The sequence below is a fragment of the Brassica oleracea genome, chromosome C9 (genome assembly GCF_000695525.1).
Source record: "Brassica oleracea var. oleracea cultivar TO1000 chromosome C9, BOL, whole genome shotgun sequence".
Lineage (NCBI taxonomy): Eukaryota > Viridiplantae > Streptophyta > Magnoliopsida > Brassicales > Brassicaceae > Brassica > Brassica oleracea.
The window spans coordinates 15,777,842-15,793,561 of NC_027756.1; the positions used below are offsets into that span (position 1 = coordinate 15,777,842).

Consider the following 15,720-nt stretch of genomic DNA (forward strand, 5'->3'; position numbering starts at 1 on the left):
CAACCGGAACTGAAACCAAATGAGAACCGATTTTTTTTTGGTATTTTCCGGTTCCTAACTTTACTATCCGAACCGAAATCGAAACTATCCGAACCAAACCGAACCGAAAATATGTAAAGTAGTAAATGAATCCTCTAACCCCCTACCCCGAACTACCCTATACCCGAAATACCCTAACCGAACCGAATCTAAACCTGAAATTACCCATACCTAAATGTAAATATCAATATATACTGTAGTTTGTATTTTATATGATATATAGTTTAACTAAATGGTATATATATATATTAATATAAACACTTATTAAATAAGACTTCTTACTCATGTGGTTTATACCTATTTATATCTTATTATAACAAAAAATTTAAACCATTGATAACAAAAATTTGTTTGAGACTTTTAACAGTTTAGTAATTTATACTCGTTTTAAAAAATTCAAAATACAACATATACGAAAAAATCTATTTTTTTATTATATAGTTAATGCAATTGTGTAATTTATTTTAATAACAAAGATTTAAACAAAAAAGATTGAGTGTATACAAATTGTTAGCAAATCTTTGTTATTGGAAATCATTAATTGCATATATATATTTTAATAACATTAGGTAATTATGTAGCTTTTATGTAAGGAAAGAATGAAAAATAACTTTTAATACTAATAAATGATTTTATGATGAGTTTAATGAAAACTTTAGTTTATATTTATATGGACCAACTTACTTTTCTAAGGACTCTCAAAAATCATTCTCATGATGACATGTGTCATGCTTCTAATGTTGCAATGCTTCTCTTTTAATATATAGGGGGTACAAAGCCAAAATTATTATGAATATGTCGGGTTATGTCATTGGTTAAGACACCAAAAATGGTTATTTCGCGTTTAGTTAATAAATGTAAGAAAAAGGTAAATCCATATATATACGAAGGGATTATTGTATAAAGTATTATCTCTTTCTAGTTTTAACAAGCAATGACATTACATGTAATTAATTCAGGCAAAGAGGGGTTTTTAATAAAGGTTATGAGAGAACTCTAATGATAACATATAAGCGACGACATTCTTGTTAATCACATATCAGAGTAAGGTTATTTAATAAAAATGCTCCCCCAAATAATAAAAAGGGGATGAAACCAAAACAGCAAAAACAGTTAAAAAACATTTACATACTTCAACCAGAAACCTAAAAGATGAGTTCACTCTAATTTCAAGCAACTTCATATATTGATTTTTCTTCAATGATTGTAAATAAAGAAGAGTCATTATTTTGAGTTATGCTTTCTCGCTAGGGGTGTTCAATCCGGAATTCGGGTCGACATTGGTTCGGTTTTCTCGGTTTTTTGTTATTTCGGTTTATAAGAAATCACTACCATATTAAAACCCTATCTAATTTGGTTTTGTTCGACTTATATACCGTCTATTTTAGGTTTATTTGGTTTTATAATAAAAACAATAAATATATTTAATATATTTATCTTTTATAAACTTTGTGAATTTTACTTTATACGATTAGATATCCGCTTTAATAAAACATGAAAATATTCATGTATTTAAATAGAATATTTTTTTCTTTTTTCTTTTTTTCTTGTACTATTTAAAATAGTTAGTAAACATATTAAATTAATAATAATAATAGTTTTTATAGAATCAAAATAATAAAAAACATTAATTCAGAATATTATTAATTAATTAAATATGGCGCACATATTTGTTAAAGAAAATGCAAAAATTACATTTTTTTAAAAAAATTTGATAAAAATGAAAAATAACTTTTAACTTAAAACAAAATATTATACTACTAAAATCAACATTTTAAGTATGAAGATTGTATCAATAAAGTAAATTATGTATATAATTATTAATTATATTATATAATTTACATATAGTTATACTAATATATTTAATTAATTGGTTTATTCGGTTTAATCGGTTTATATACCAATCCATATCTATATACCGCGTTTCTTAAAAAAACATCACTTCAGTTTATTTGGTATTACCATATCCAAACCACTTTCTCTATTTCAGTTCGGTTTGGTTTTAATTGTTTTAGTTTTACAAGATTGAACACTTCTAGTTCGCGCCAATTTAATTATATATATGATAGTTATTGATTTTTTCAATTATCCTATATATATTTATTATTATTTTTATATCATAATATGTAAAATAAATAATATATATATATATATATACAATGCTTATTTCCGCGCAAAGTACAGATCTTAACCAGTATTTTATTAACCTCGGAGAATCATGAATTAAATGAAAATTAATTACGTTTAACTTATGTTCTTGGGTTTTAATAAAACCAAACCAATGAATGCTCTAAAGTTTTTTCTGACAATTACAGTATCGATTTCTGAAACAATGAAATTCTATTTTGATGAATCCATAGACAAAATTTGTTGATGTAAAAAAAAACATAAAATTATTTAACTGATTAATAATTTTGAACTGTATATTCACTAGCAAATTAGTTTCAAGTATTGTAGTAATTAAATACATCATATTTAACTTATATTTTATCTAAAATTATTATTAATGTATAATTCATACAATTTCTACAATCTTCAATACCAATATGACTTTCAAAAATATTTAAAATAAAATAGCTAAAATTCTAAAACTAAAGTCTAAAATAACAAATTTCAATATTTTAACCAAGCGGTCTTGGTCAAGTGGTAAATGAGTCACAGCAGGAGCTTCCGTCCTGGGTTCGATTTCATTTGGCCACCCATAGACGTCTTAAGTAATAAGTAGCAAAAAAACCTGGATTTCTAAGGGCCTCTTGGTGATTAATCTTTGGACCTAGAAAGCCTTTCGATCACACTAAAGTTATAAAAAAAAAAAAGTCTAAAATAACAATCTTTACCAATAAGAATAAATGGCATCATGGACCTTGTAAAAGGGTTTAGGGGATAGGTATCTTGCTAATTAGCTTTGATAATTTTAATTTTTTTTTCTGTTCACTTGATAAGTTTAATTAAGTTAGTATATATTCTCAGATCTTCTCTGACTTTTGACTTTTTTCTTGGTTGTGTTACCTCGTTTGTCTGTATGTTTCCTGCTTCATCAATTTTCTTAATTTTTGTTTTTGTTTTCTCAATTTCGAAAACCCTAAAACTAATTTCATTCTCGTTATCATCGCAGCAATGAACAACAACAACTAAGATCCGAAAATCTCTCAACAATTCAACCATCTTTCTTCTTTACTGACCATGTCTTACCTTTTATCCTCTCTTTGAAGTCGGAATCAACAATGTTCATCTAAGTTTCTGTTCAGATCTACAAACACTCTCTGCTTTTGATCTTAGCTTTTATATATGACTCCACAATTGCTCTCTGGGCTCTCTTCTTCCTCTTCTCTGATTTGAAAACTGCATTGTGGAGTCGTTACAGTGTTGCTGATCTCTCTGAGTCATGGGCTGCATTTGCTCAAAAGGAGTAAGAACTAACGATGATTACATCGAAACTTGCAAGAAACAATCGAGAAACCACGAGAATCTTGATTCGGACAAAACAAGCGTTAACGAAGCTACATTGAGGCTAATACACGAGAATCTTGATTCGGAGAGCTTTGTGTTGAAATCAGTGTCTCAGAAAGAAACAAGAGTGAAGTTACTAGATAATGTAGGACCATTACAGCCAAGAATGAGTAGAATCGGCAGTGTTACCAACGGAGACAGAACAGCTAAGGTTATTGCTGGTTGGCCTTCTTGGTTGGTTTCAGTAGCTGGTGAAGCTCTCAATGGTTGGCTTCCTCGCAGTGCTGATTCCTTCGAGAAGTTAGAGATGGTGAGATTGAGATACATAAAAAGTTGTTGTCTTTGCTTTAGAAGTAATGTTCATTTGCAGATTGGGCAGGGGACGTATAGCAATGTGTACAGAGCACGTGATCTCGAAACGAACCAAATCGTTGCTTTGAAGAAGGTTCGGTTTGCTAACATGGATCCTGAGAGTGTTCGGTTCATGGCTAGAGAGATAATCATACTCCGTAGGCTTAACCATCCAAACGTTATGAAACTCCAAGGGATCATCATTTCAAAGGCTTCGGGGAGTATGTATCTTGTGTTTGAGTACATGGACCATGATCTTACAGGGCTTGCTTCAACCCCTGGGATTAAGTTCTCTCAATCACAGGTAAACAAACAACATCATCTGATTGTTTTTATAGTCAGTTTTGTAAACATTTCTGATATGTTGTTTTTTTTTTGGGGGGTTTTAGATTAAATGTTATGTGAAGCAGTTGCTGCTTGGGTTAGAACATTGCCATAGCTGTGGTGTGTTGCACCGTGACATCAAGGGATCAAATCTTCTGCTTGACCGTGACAATAATCTCAAGGTTGCTGATTTTGGTCTCTCTACTTTTCACCGACGGAAACAGCCTCTGACTAGCCGTGTTGTGACGCTGTGGTACCGTCCTCCTGAGCTTCTGCTTGGTTCTACAGATTATGGCGTCACGGTTGATCTGTCGAGTACAGGATGCATACTTGCTGAACTCTTTACTGGAAAGGCTCTTCTTCCCGGGAGAACAGAGGTGTTGCTTCCACTCCGAATCATTTAAATATTATGTAAATTAATATTTAAATTGTGTATGAATTATAGGTTGAGCAAATGCACAAGATATTCAAACTCTGTGGATCACCTTCTGAAGAGTATTGGAGAAGATCAAGATTGCGGCATGCAGCTATCTTCAAACCTCAACATCAGTACAAGCGATGTTTAGCTGATACGTATAAGGATCATATCCCTCCTTCTGCTTTGGCTCTTCTTGAGGTTCTTTTGGTTGTTGAGCCTGAAGCACGTGGAACCACATCTTCTGCTCTTCAAAGCGAGGTTATATAAACTTATGAACTTTAACTAGATTCATTCAGGCTTCAATACTTTAGTGACATTGTGGCTTCAATATATCCATTTTCTTTAGTTCTTTACAACAATGCCTTTTCCAAGCGAGCCATCAAGTTTACCGAGATATCATCAGCCAAGGAAAGAGTTTGATATTAAGCTTCGTGAAGAGGAAGCAAGACGGTAAGAGTCTTGTTTAGTTTTTTTCTTAGTATCTATCATCATCTCAGTAACACCAAATATTCTCATGAGCAGGAGGAAAGGTGCAAGCAATAAACAGAATGAAGCCAAATGTTTTTCAAGAGACTCCAGAGCTGTACCTGCTCCTAGTGCCAATGCTGAGCTACTGGCGTCAATACAGGTATCTATCTATCTTTCCGAGATTATAGATGCATACATGTGTCATGTGTGTGTATGTACGTGTATAAAGCCTTTGCTTCTATCTTACAGAAACGTCTAGGGGAAGCTAACCAGACAAGCGTTAGTGAGAAGTTCGAGATTCTGGTTTTGGCTTCCGGATCGAACCACTGGAGGGTATTACTACTGCACCAAATCTTAACGGATCAAGCCAGCTGAGAACACAAAGGTCTTATGTGCAACGTGGGGGAGCCCAATTGTCAAGATTCTCAAACTCTGTAGCACCTAATAGAGATGGTTCACAGTTTGGTAGTGTGAGAGACGCGTTAGTGAATCAACGCTGTCTTGAAGATGGTTCAGGGAATTGCAATTTGTCCCAAAGATTTCTTGAGAAACCCAATGGTTTGAGGAAAGAAGATGGCCCCTCATCCTCTAGCAAAGAATCAATAATGGTAATCAGAAATTAAACACACGTTTAACGTTGTTGTTGGCATGTTTGTTTGTTTGTTCCTAGTGTTATTATACTTGTGGCTTATCACACTATTTTGGTGAAATATAGGGTTATGAAGGTGGGAAGAGAGAGAGGATTCATTACTCAGGACCATTGATTCCAGGAGAAGGAAACTTGGATGAGATGTTGAAAGAACATGAAAGACAGATCTTGTTGGCTGTACGTCGAGCTCAATCTGATGAGGCTAAGAGGGACGATCACAGACAGGGCCGAGCCTCCCTTCTGGGTAATAGAAGGTGATTTGGGAGAGGTTAATTCGTAATAAGTGTAGAGAAAGTTAAAAAAAAAAAAACTTCTGGGAACAAGCTGATGATGGTTCTTCACCATAGTTACTTACCTTTTTGTTTTAGACTTTGTATGGCTCAAAAGAAGGGGTTAGGACTTAGGGTTTTTGTCTTTGTATAGTCAACTGCTAACCTTTATTCTGATTGATTCTTTTAAATAATCTAATAAAATCTCTATTTAGGAATCATTTTATTTTGCTTTGTGTGTTTCATCATGTGTCCTCAGTAGTACTTGAATTTTTGGTAATAGCCAAGTGTTGATCTCATATAATATATGATCAAAACTGTACTTGGTATTATTTTACAAGAAGATGAATAAACTTACTGCTGTATTCAGACTCTTGTGTCCTCAGTAGTACTTGGTTTTGTGGTAATTAATAGCTAGTGTTGTTCTCATATTTATGTGATCAAACTGTACATGGTATTATTTTACAAGAAGATGAACAGAAAATAGGATGAGAAACTTACAAGTTACAACCCAAACTTGACAAAGAAATCAACCCAAACTTGACAAAGAAATGTTCTTTGAGATGACATGATCATATCATACGAGCTGCTCACCACCTTTCTTCTCAGTCTTTTCTTGTGCTGCTGGTCCATGTTTCTTTTCGATTTTACTGTCTGCGATTCTCTCATGAGGGCTACACAAGAGTCTTCCCAGATAATGAGAAGCAATTGCCAAGAATATGATTGCTATGACGATCAAACACCATTGCCAGATTGGAACCTCCATATTTTTTCTGTAGTTGTATTTTCTTTGTCTCACCAAAATTTAAACGCAGAGAAGAAGATAGAAAGATGCTTGGAAGTTGTTGGTACTGTTGACCAAAAGACAGATGATTGTGAAGAAAGGATGCGCAACTACTTGTGGAAGGTAACCAATTTTATAAACTTTCATAGAAGAAATTGAATACAATACAATAAAACATATATATGACAAGAGGACAATAATATAGTTTAGTAGACCTACCAATAATGTCTACAATTCTACATTAATACATTTTGAAGCAAGTTAATTAGAAATACTTTTCATATCCACAAAAATGTAAGAATGATTACAAAACTCATTCATCTTCTCTTATTGTCTTTTGAGTTTACTTTCATCATAATTCAACATCCTGGATGTGTCAAAATCTAGTTTGAATAACAGATCACAAATCATAAAAGTAAGAATATGGAAGACTCGGTGTATATAGCTTAAGCGGCTATCCATCTGACTACTTGAATGAGTAAAGTTCCGGGAAGATCCAAGATTAAATATGGATAACGGAAATACTATTATTTGAAAATTCAGTTTCTTATAAATATTTCGAAACAACTGCTTCTTTCAACGAATAAAAATATCCATGAATGTGTAAGATTGATTAAAAACTCACCGATCTAACAATAATCCTTTTCCATTTACCTTCGGAATTCAAAAACATGAAGGATCAAAATCTTGCTTTGTAAACAAGATCACAATTCATAAGAGTAAACCATAAGGACTTGGTATTTGTAGTTTAACTGGTGTACCATCTTTGGTTAACGGAAGATTAAAAAAAAGCAAACTAGACCTGATTTACAAAACCAGAAGGTAAACCGAATAGAACTAAACGTAACGAAGAATATTCTAAATACCGACCGTATCCAATCCTCCATGTAAACGTTATTAACCATTTTGCTCTCACGGAGAATTCGCAAAACCTTTTGTAATAACTTGTCCGTATGGTTTCTTTTTAATGTTACTCTGCAATTCTCTCTCGAGGGCTACACAAGACTCTTCCCAGATAATGAGAAGTAATTGCCAAGAATAAAATTGGAATTTCCATTTATCTTTAGTTGTATTTTCGTGGTCACACCAAAGTATACATAGAAGAAGAGAGAAAGGTGCTTGAAAGTTGTTGGTACTGTTGACCAGAACTCCAGAAGACAGATGACTGTGAAGAAATGATGCGCAACGACTCGTGGAAGGTAACCCAATTTTATAAACTTTTATAGAAGAAACTGCATTCAATAAAACAAAACCTATATATAACAAGAGGACAATAATATAGTTATTTAGACTTACCAATAATGCCCAGAAATCTACATTAACCCATGTTGAAGCAACTTAATTAAAAATACTTTTCATATCCACAAAATGTAAGAATGATTACAAACTAATTAATCTTCTTCATTGTCTTTTGAATTTATTTTAATCAGAATTCAAAACCATGGAAGATCAAAATCTTGCTTGGGAAACATATTCATAAAAGTAAACCATCTTAAAGAATATGTAGGACTTTAGTTTTTTTTTTTTTTGTAACACATTCATTCATTCAAACTTTAAAGACCCCTAAGGGTTGAGTTCAATACAATAGTTCAAGGCGCAAAGCTTTCTTAGCCAAAGCATCGACAGCTTTGTTTTTCTCCCGTGGAATCCACCTGAACTGAATCAATTCAAACTCTGAGATTAAGGCGACAATGTCAGAAATAATGCCATAAAGTTCTGGACTTGGTTTCCTTGAGGTAATTGCTTTGACAAGCAACACTGAGTCTGTTTCACATCGGAGGCGTAGGACTTTAGTGTTTATAGGTTAACCGGCATACCATCTCATCTGCCTACTCAAACGAGTAAAGTTGCGAGAAGATAAAGTTGTAATGCGGACATAAGAAATCTATAAAAAATTTTTTTTTTTGAAATTCAATTTTCTGTGTCACTATCACATTAATTTTTCATCAAAATCAGATACATTTAAATTGTTATGACTACATGTCATTATTAAAATTTTAGTTTCATTTTTCAATTAATAGCACTTATATCAAATTACTTGTTCATAATTATAACAAAAGATAAAATTTTATCCTTGTAATATTAATTCCCATGAAACGAATTATAGAAGCACTCTTAATAAATTAAAATTAACAACTAAATTATCTTTTTTCCCAAAGATTTTTACGGTAAAATAACATGGGGGTTCTCCGTGATACTACTAAAACAAGCAAGAAAATCAAGAAGGTCAAATGTAGTGTTTATTGATCATTCATAGCATGAATACAACGTTTAGAGTATAACCCTTACTGCCTGCTTATAGTAGAAGTTGTCAGTATCAGATCGCATATCCTCTTAAGGTTTTAAGCATGTTTATATAAATCATCGTTTGCAAGATTTATATTAGATTCGACCATATTCTGAGATATGTAAATATTTTCATTCATCTAAAAGTTTTTTTTTTTAATCTGAAGGCCGGAAACATGGAAGCCGGAGATCGGTGTCCTACCCTAGATCGGTGTCCTCATTTGTTTTCCAAACAGTTTGCTTCTTATTTTATGGATTCCTGTTTGAAAGTAGAGAATAACTTGTGCTTATCGGATGACCTAGGGTTGTGCCTTGGCAGCAGATTCATTGTAGTTTTGGAGAGCGTGATGTGGTCCAGTGGCGGATCCAAGAACACATTTAAGAGTTGTCAAAAATAATCAAAGGTGTCATTAAGGAGATTTGAACTGTTGTTGGGGGGTGTCAAGAGGAGACTTCTTCCAGCAGGGCTGCTGGCTGTTGAATGTTTTTAAGAACAAATTATTATTTATTACGTTTTTAGGAGTGTCAGCTGACACCCTATTGGATCAAGTGGATCCGCCTCTGATGTGGTCTCGCTGGTCGTTTGAGATGTCATGGTCTGAGCCATTTAACATTCTCACTGGAGGTGCTCTGGTCTAATGGCGCATGGACTTAAGAAGGACAAGGATTTTATAGCTTATCAGGTGCATGGCCAAAGCGATAGGATAGCCTGAATGCACGTGTTGTCTGGCTATGGTTTATAACCTTATGTGCATGTAGTCTTGATGGATGTGTGGCTTCATGATTAACCACAGTCAAATGAATGGAGAGCTCATAACCTAAACGAAGATATATAACCCGGAGGTTGAATGGGTATTATCTGTGGTTTCATGATTTATTTTTTTTTTGTCAGCGCGGTTTCATGATCTTAAAACTTTTGAAGTTGAGACTTATCCAAGTCGCACCATATTATAAGCTTAGTAATTTTTTTATTCTAGATTTAAATTTCGGGAGCAAGATAAAATTTCATGTGATTCAGTAAACAAAATAGAAATTCCATTATTTTAAGATCAAAATTTTATCTATATGATTAATTTTATGATAATAGTTATTTAATTATTTATTATATTAATTTTTATCCTAATACTTAATTTGTTATAAAAAGTAGGTCAGATAATTTCTTTCTGAAATTATGTTTGTCAACTTTAAATTAAAATATTTTTTAATAAATATTTAAAGAACGTTATAAATAAAAACATTATTTTGTCTTACATTTTACATAGTTAAGCCATTAATGGGGTGTCACTTTTCACATTTATTTCTAATTTTAGACAAATGTTGTACTATTGTTTCACAACTGTTACCAACCTAGCCGAAATAAAAGCTTCAATTTAATTAGATATACTGATAGTACCGATTAGTTAGCTATGAATTTTAAATTATACGTTATGTTCAAGGCAAAAATGTATATTCAATTTAACATTTGATGTGATTTGATTTTTAATGAGGTTTTAGATGATTTCAATAAGTTGCAGAGATTTAAGTGATTTTTGTTAAACTACTCTAGAATATCACCTAAAACTATGAGATTTGGGTTTTAATTTTTTTAACTAAGAAATCTTACCCAAACACCCTAAAATCACCTGAAAACTTTAAAACTTCACAACTTAAAATATTTTCAATAACAGTGGATTTCAAATTACTTTAAAAAATGTCAAATTTAATAACAGTGGATTTTAAATAAGTTTTTAAAATTCATGTTTCAATAACAGTGGATTTGTCATTTTAATACAAATCACTTGAAACTTTCGGTTGAATACATCCCCTAAATGAATTTGAGAGGTTCGGTCTGATCCCCGTCAGTTGAGTCAAGTCAGCCAGCCACAATTTTCCCACCAACATTCTGCATTTAATTGAATATCGGCTATATATAGGAAACCAACTAAACTAAGATTTTTGTATCCATACTCATAAATACATTTGTTTAAAAATGGCGATGATAGACTTACTTGAAGTCTTCGTAGCGTTCCTTTTTTTCCTAGTATTCAAACATTTCTTCCTCCACAAGAAATCTCCCGGCCAGCCTATTCTCAAAAGCTGGCCTGTCCTCGGGATGCTTCCAGGAATGCTCCCCCATATCCCTCGTATCTTCGACTGGACGTTCGAGGTTCTTGAGGCCACCAACCTAACTTTCTTTTTCAAAGGGCCATGGTTTAGTGGAACGGACATGCTATTCACGGCGGACCCAAGGAATATCCATCACATACTAAGCTTAAACTTTGGGAATTACCCCAAAGGACCAGAGTTCAAGAAGATCTTCGATGTTTTGGGAGACGGAATCTTAAGTGCTGATCTGGAGCTGTGGGAGGATCTGAGGAAGTCAAATCACGCCATCTTTCATCATCCAGATTTCTTGAAGCTCTCAGCAAGTAGCAATACAATCAAGTTAAAGGAAGGTCTTGTTCCTTTTCTTGATAATGCTGCTCATGAAAACATTGTCATAGACTTACAAGATGTATTCAAGAGATTCATGTTTGATACTTCTTCGATTTCGTTGACTGGTTACGACCCAATGTCACTATCCACCGAGATGCCCGAAGTAGAGTACGGTGAAGCTACGGAAACGGGTGAAGAAGCGATCTATTATAGACATTTCAAACCGGTCTTCTTGTGGAGGCTTCAAAACTGGTTGGGTATTGGACTCGAGAGGAAGATGAAGTCTTCCTTGGTGACTGTCAACCGTATGTTTGCGAAGATCATATCCACAAGAAGAGAGGAGATAAGTCGCGGCGAAGGCGAGCAATTAATGGACGCGCTAACGTATTATATAAATGTGGACACGACAAAATATAAGCTCTTGAAACCTAGTAATGATACGTTTATACGAGACGTTGCTTTCAGTTTATTGTTGGCAGGAAGGGACACGACAAGTTCAGTTCTCACTTGGTTCTTCTGGCTTCTTTCTAAGCATCCTCATGTACTGACCAAAATCCGACAAGAGATCAACACAAAGTTTGATCCGACATATCTAGAGAAGCTCGTGTATCTACATGCTGCGTTGTACGAAACAATGAGACTTTACCCACCGGTTCCCTTCAACCACAAGTCTCCTTTAAAGTCAGATGTGCTTCCAAGCGGGCACAAAGTTAAAGCAGAATCAAAGATTGTGATATGTATCTACGCATTGGGTAGAATGAGATCTGTATGGGGAGAAGACGCATTGGATTTTAAACCGGAGAGATGGATTTCAGAAAGTGGAGAGCTAAAACATGAACCTTCATACAAGTTCATGGCCTTTAATGCTGGTCCGAGAGCTTGCTTGGGTAAACATTTGGCTCTCCAGCAGATGAAAATAGTAGCTGTAGAGCTCATACAAAACTATGACTTTAAGTTCACTGAAGGTCACAAGATTGAAGCAGTGCCTTCTATTGTTCTCCGTATCAAAAATGGTCTTAGTGTCACAGTCACTAAGAAGATGTGATTCTTATTGATAATTGGATTACTAGTATTTATGTGTTTGTTCGGCGCAAATGTCATCTAAAGTATTATTTATAGTTGTGTTATTTGTATTATTTATAAGTGTGTCTCTTTTTCTATTGTTCCCCGCAAATATCATTTTAAAATATTAAATTAAATATAAAATTTATAATTGATATTGCCAAAGTTCAGTACATATTTTACTTTGGTTTCTGTCCAGATTAGGGCAACATTATCGTTATCTCTTAGCATGTTTCTTAGCATTAATAACCCAAATAATAAATCTAAATAGCTTAAAAACGCGGATGAAGTTTGTTAATTAAGAAGTTTTCATACCGCGTCCTTAAGGGCACGTGTCATCTAGCAATAGAAAGAGGGAAGGGATCGGGTAACTCACGTGTCGGTCTCGAAAAAAAATTCATCGTTTCCCTATTCTCTCTTCACGGCGATCTCTCGGCGATTTGAACCAAGACCGCATACCGATCTGTTCTCGCTCACTCCACACCATTCTTTCCTGTCATCCAAGCTTCTCTGCCGATTCATTACCAAACCAGGTATGTGTTCTTCCTCTTTCCTCCGTTAAGAGTAAATCGTCATTGTCGATCTATCTCGAACATATGTGAGTTTGGTTGCTATTTTTTGTGATGAAATGATTGGCGATTGTGATTGCATGCTTGGTTAGAGTAAATAAAACGAGATTTTGATTGCTGATTGTGAATGCCCAAAAAAAAATGGATTCTTAATAAGTTTATGCGTAATTGAGTAATATATAGTTGGTTTGTATAACAAGTGTTGCGGTTTTAATTGAATGCCAAAAAAAAAAAAATTGAGAATCATAATTACTTCAATCTGAGTCTTGTGGTTGTGATTCTTGAATTCGACCGTTCTTTTATGCTTAATTGAGTAATATGTAGTTGTTTGTATAACAAAGGTTGCTGTTTCTGTTAAATGCCCAGATGCCTACGGCTCTTTTCAATACAATTGATCGTCGAGCAAGACTTCGGGATAGACCAGTTCATCGACAACTAAAACACGATTTGATTGAAAATATATGGGATAAATTTGAGAATCAAAATTAACGTATAATGTTTAAGTTTCTATGAATTGAAGTTTGCTTTTATTTATAATGTTCTATGTTTTATGTTTTATGTTTTTTATTATGTTTTAATTGTAATTTTTTTTTTCCACTTTGTCTAATAAATAATGTTTCTATTAAAATGTTATATGTTTTATTTGAAATACATCTTTATATGTTATTAATTATTTAAAAAAAAAAATTTCCTAAGAGACAAGAAAAGTTTCTACCAATAATCTACACATTTACACATGTCTCTTAACTTTGTCTCTTAATCCTCAATATTAATAAAATATGCTAAGAACCTAAATTTAAGAAGTTTGCAATAATGTTGCTCTTAGCTTTTAGTCTTGAACTAGAGAATAACCATTAAAAGAATAATAAAAAATGAAAAAGAAAAGAACGAAGACGACAAAATTATCAGAAGAAAATATATATTATTTATTGTTCATTTTCAAATTTGATGATGAATATAATGAATTATATTTTGATCTCATGCTTTCAAAATGCGAAATTATTTTTTGATTACAAAAATATATATAATAGAAATTATAATTAATTTACAATTTTTTTTTCGTATAGCTTATGTTTAATTTACGTATATAACTTCTTTTCGTTATTTCAACTTTGGATTTTGAAAAAAAGATTTATATCCACAGTCTGCGAATATTTTACTAATTTAAATACCTAAATTTTGATTAGAAATAGTTGATTCAAAGTGTTTTTTTCAATTATTTTACAGATGTAGTTTTTTTTTTTGGCAGGCAAACAACTATTCTATTACTCGAACTTGAGGTGGTCTGGAAAGCCAGACCGGAATAGAACAACCAATAAAACATAAAGGTCTATGAAAAGAACGTGCATTCCTAGCTAGCGAATCTGCAATCTCATTCTGCGTCTTTGGAAAGTAGCTGATCTCGAAGTCCAAAAAACACAACCGAAGAGTTTGAATTGTTTCCAGCTCAGTTGAGAAGTTGGGCCAAGCTTGTGGCTTTTCTATCATTGCAATCAGATCCTTACAGTCCGTCCCAAACCTCTGACAGGTCGAATGTTGTAGCATACTCTCCATTACCCACTGTAGCGCTTCCAGTTCTGAATGTAAAGTTGTCTCCCTCCTCTGATCTCATGAGTTGAATCTTACTCATTGTATACTTCCAAACCCCTCTCATTCCACTAAACTGAGCTGTGGAGGCCCATGAACCATCCACCATACAAATATTACCCAAGCTTAAGGCTTGTGTTTCTTCAGCAGTCTGTACATGTGGCGGAACCGGCACAGTGTCTCTTGCATTGTACCAAGCTTGGCACTCACTCTCTGCATACCTGACTAGTTCCAAAGGATCTCTGTCTATGCCTTTAAACAACTTATCATTCCTAGCTTTCCAGATGTACCAAATTATCCAAGGATAAGTATCTTTATCATCTTCTGGCTCCAGAATACCATTCTTTCTCCAAAAAGGTAGTCCATGTTAGCATAAATACTTGGTACATGGAAGATTTGAGAGCTCGACGGTGTTGATGATAGTTCCCATGCTTGTAAGGCCGGTGGACACTCAAAGATAGCATGAGTAGCAGTCTCTTCTGGCGCTCCACATCTTGGACAATAATTATCACAGCGCATATTACGGCGTACCAGATTCCTTGTTACTGCTACCTGTCCTGATATTAGTTTCCATATAAGATGACAGATCTTTTGTGGCGCATTCACCTTCCAAGCAAAGACTTGAAGTTTTGTAATGCTGGGTTGTAGACCTTCTATATCCTCCTCTTTTCTCATAAAGTTTGTAGCAACCTAATATCCTGACTTAACAGTATATTGTCTGTTCTTTGTGTAACTCCAGCAAAATGTATCTCGTCGATGGGTAGGGCTTATGGTCAAACTCAGAATCATCGGAATATCCTCTTGAGCTACATATTGTTCCAATAATCTATCATCCCGCTCCTTTGAAACATGATTGATAAGACTGCTTACGGTCATCTTTGGGTTTACTGCTGGGGCCCGGGCACGAGGCGGTCTAGCTGGCATCGAAGGGATCCAAAGATCCTCCCACACATTAATTTAATACCCTGAATGCACTTTGCTTCCGATGCCCAGAAATAATATCTTCCTCGCGGCAATAATACTCGTCAATACATACGATGGGGTATCTG

General features: G+C 33.9%; 1 protein-coding gene and 1 pseudogene across 1 annotated transcript; both read left to right on the plus strand.

Moving 5' to 3' along the window:
- The first annotated feature begins 3,110 nt into the window (after positions 1-3,110).
- Positions 3,111-6,146, plus strand: LOC106313760 (annotated as a pseudogene).
- A 4,835-nt stretch (positions 6,147-10,981) lies between these two features.
- LOC106319018 (alkane hydroxylase MAH1-like) lies at positions 10,982-12,670 on the plus strand. Its single transcript, XM_013757218.1, has one exon. The coding sequence runs from the start codon at positions 11,008-11,010 to the stop codon at positions 12,496-12,498; it is 1,491 nt and encodes a 496-aa protein (XP_013612672.1). The 5' UTR covers positions 10,982-11,007; the 3' UTR covers positions 12,499-12,670.
- The last annotated feature ends 3,050 nt before the right edge of the window (positions 12,671-15,720 follow it).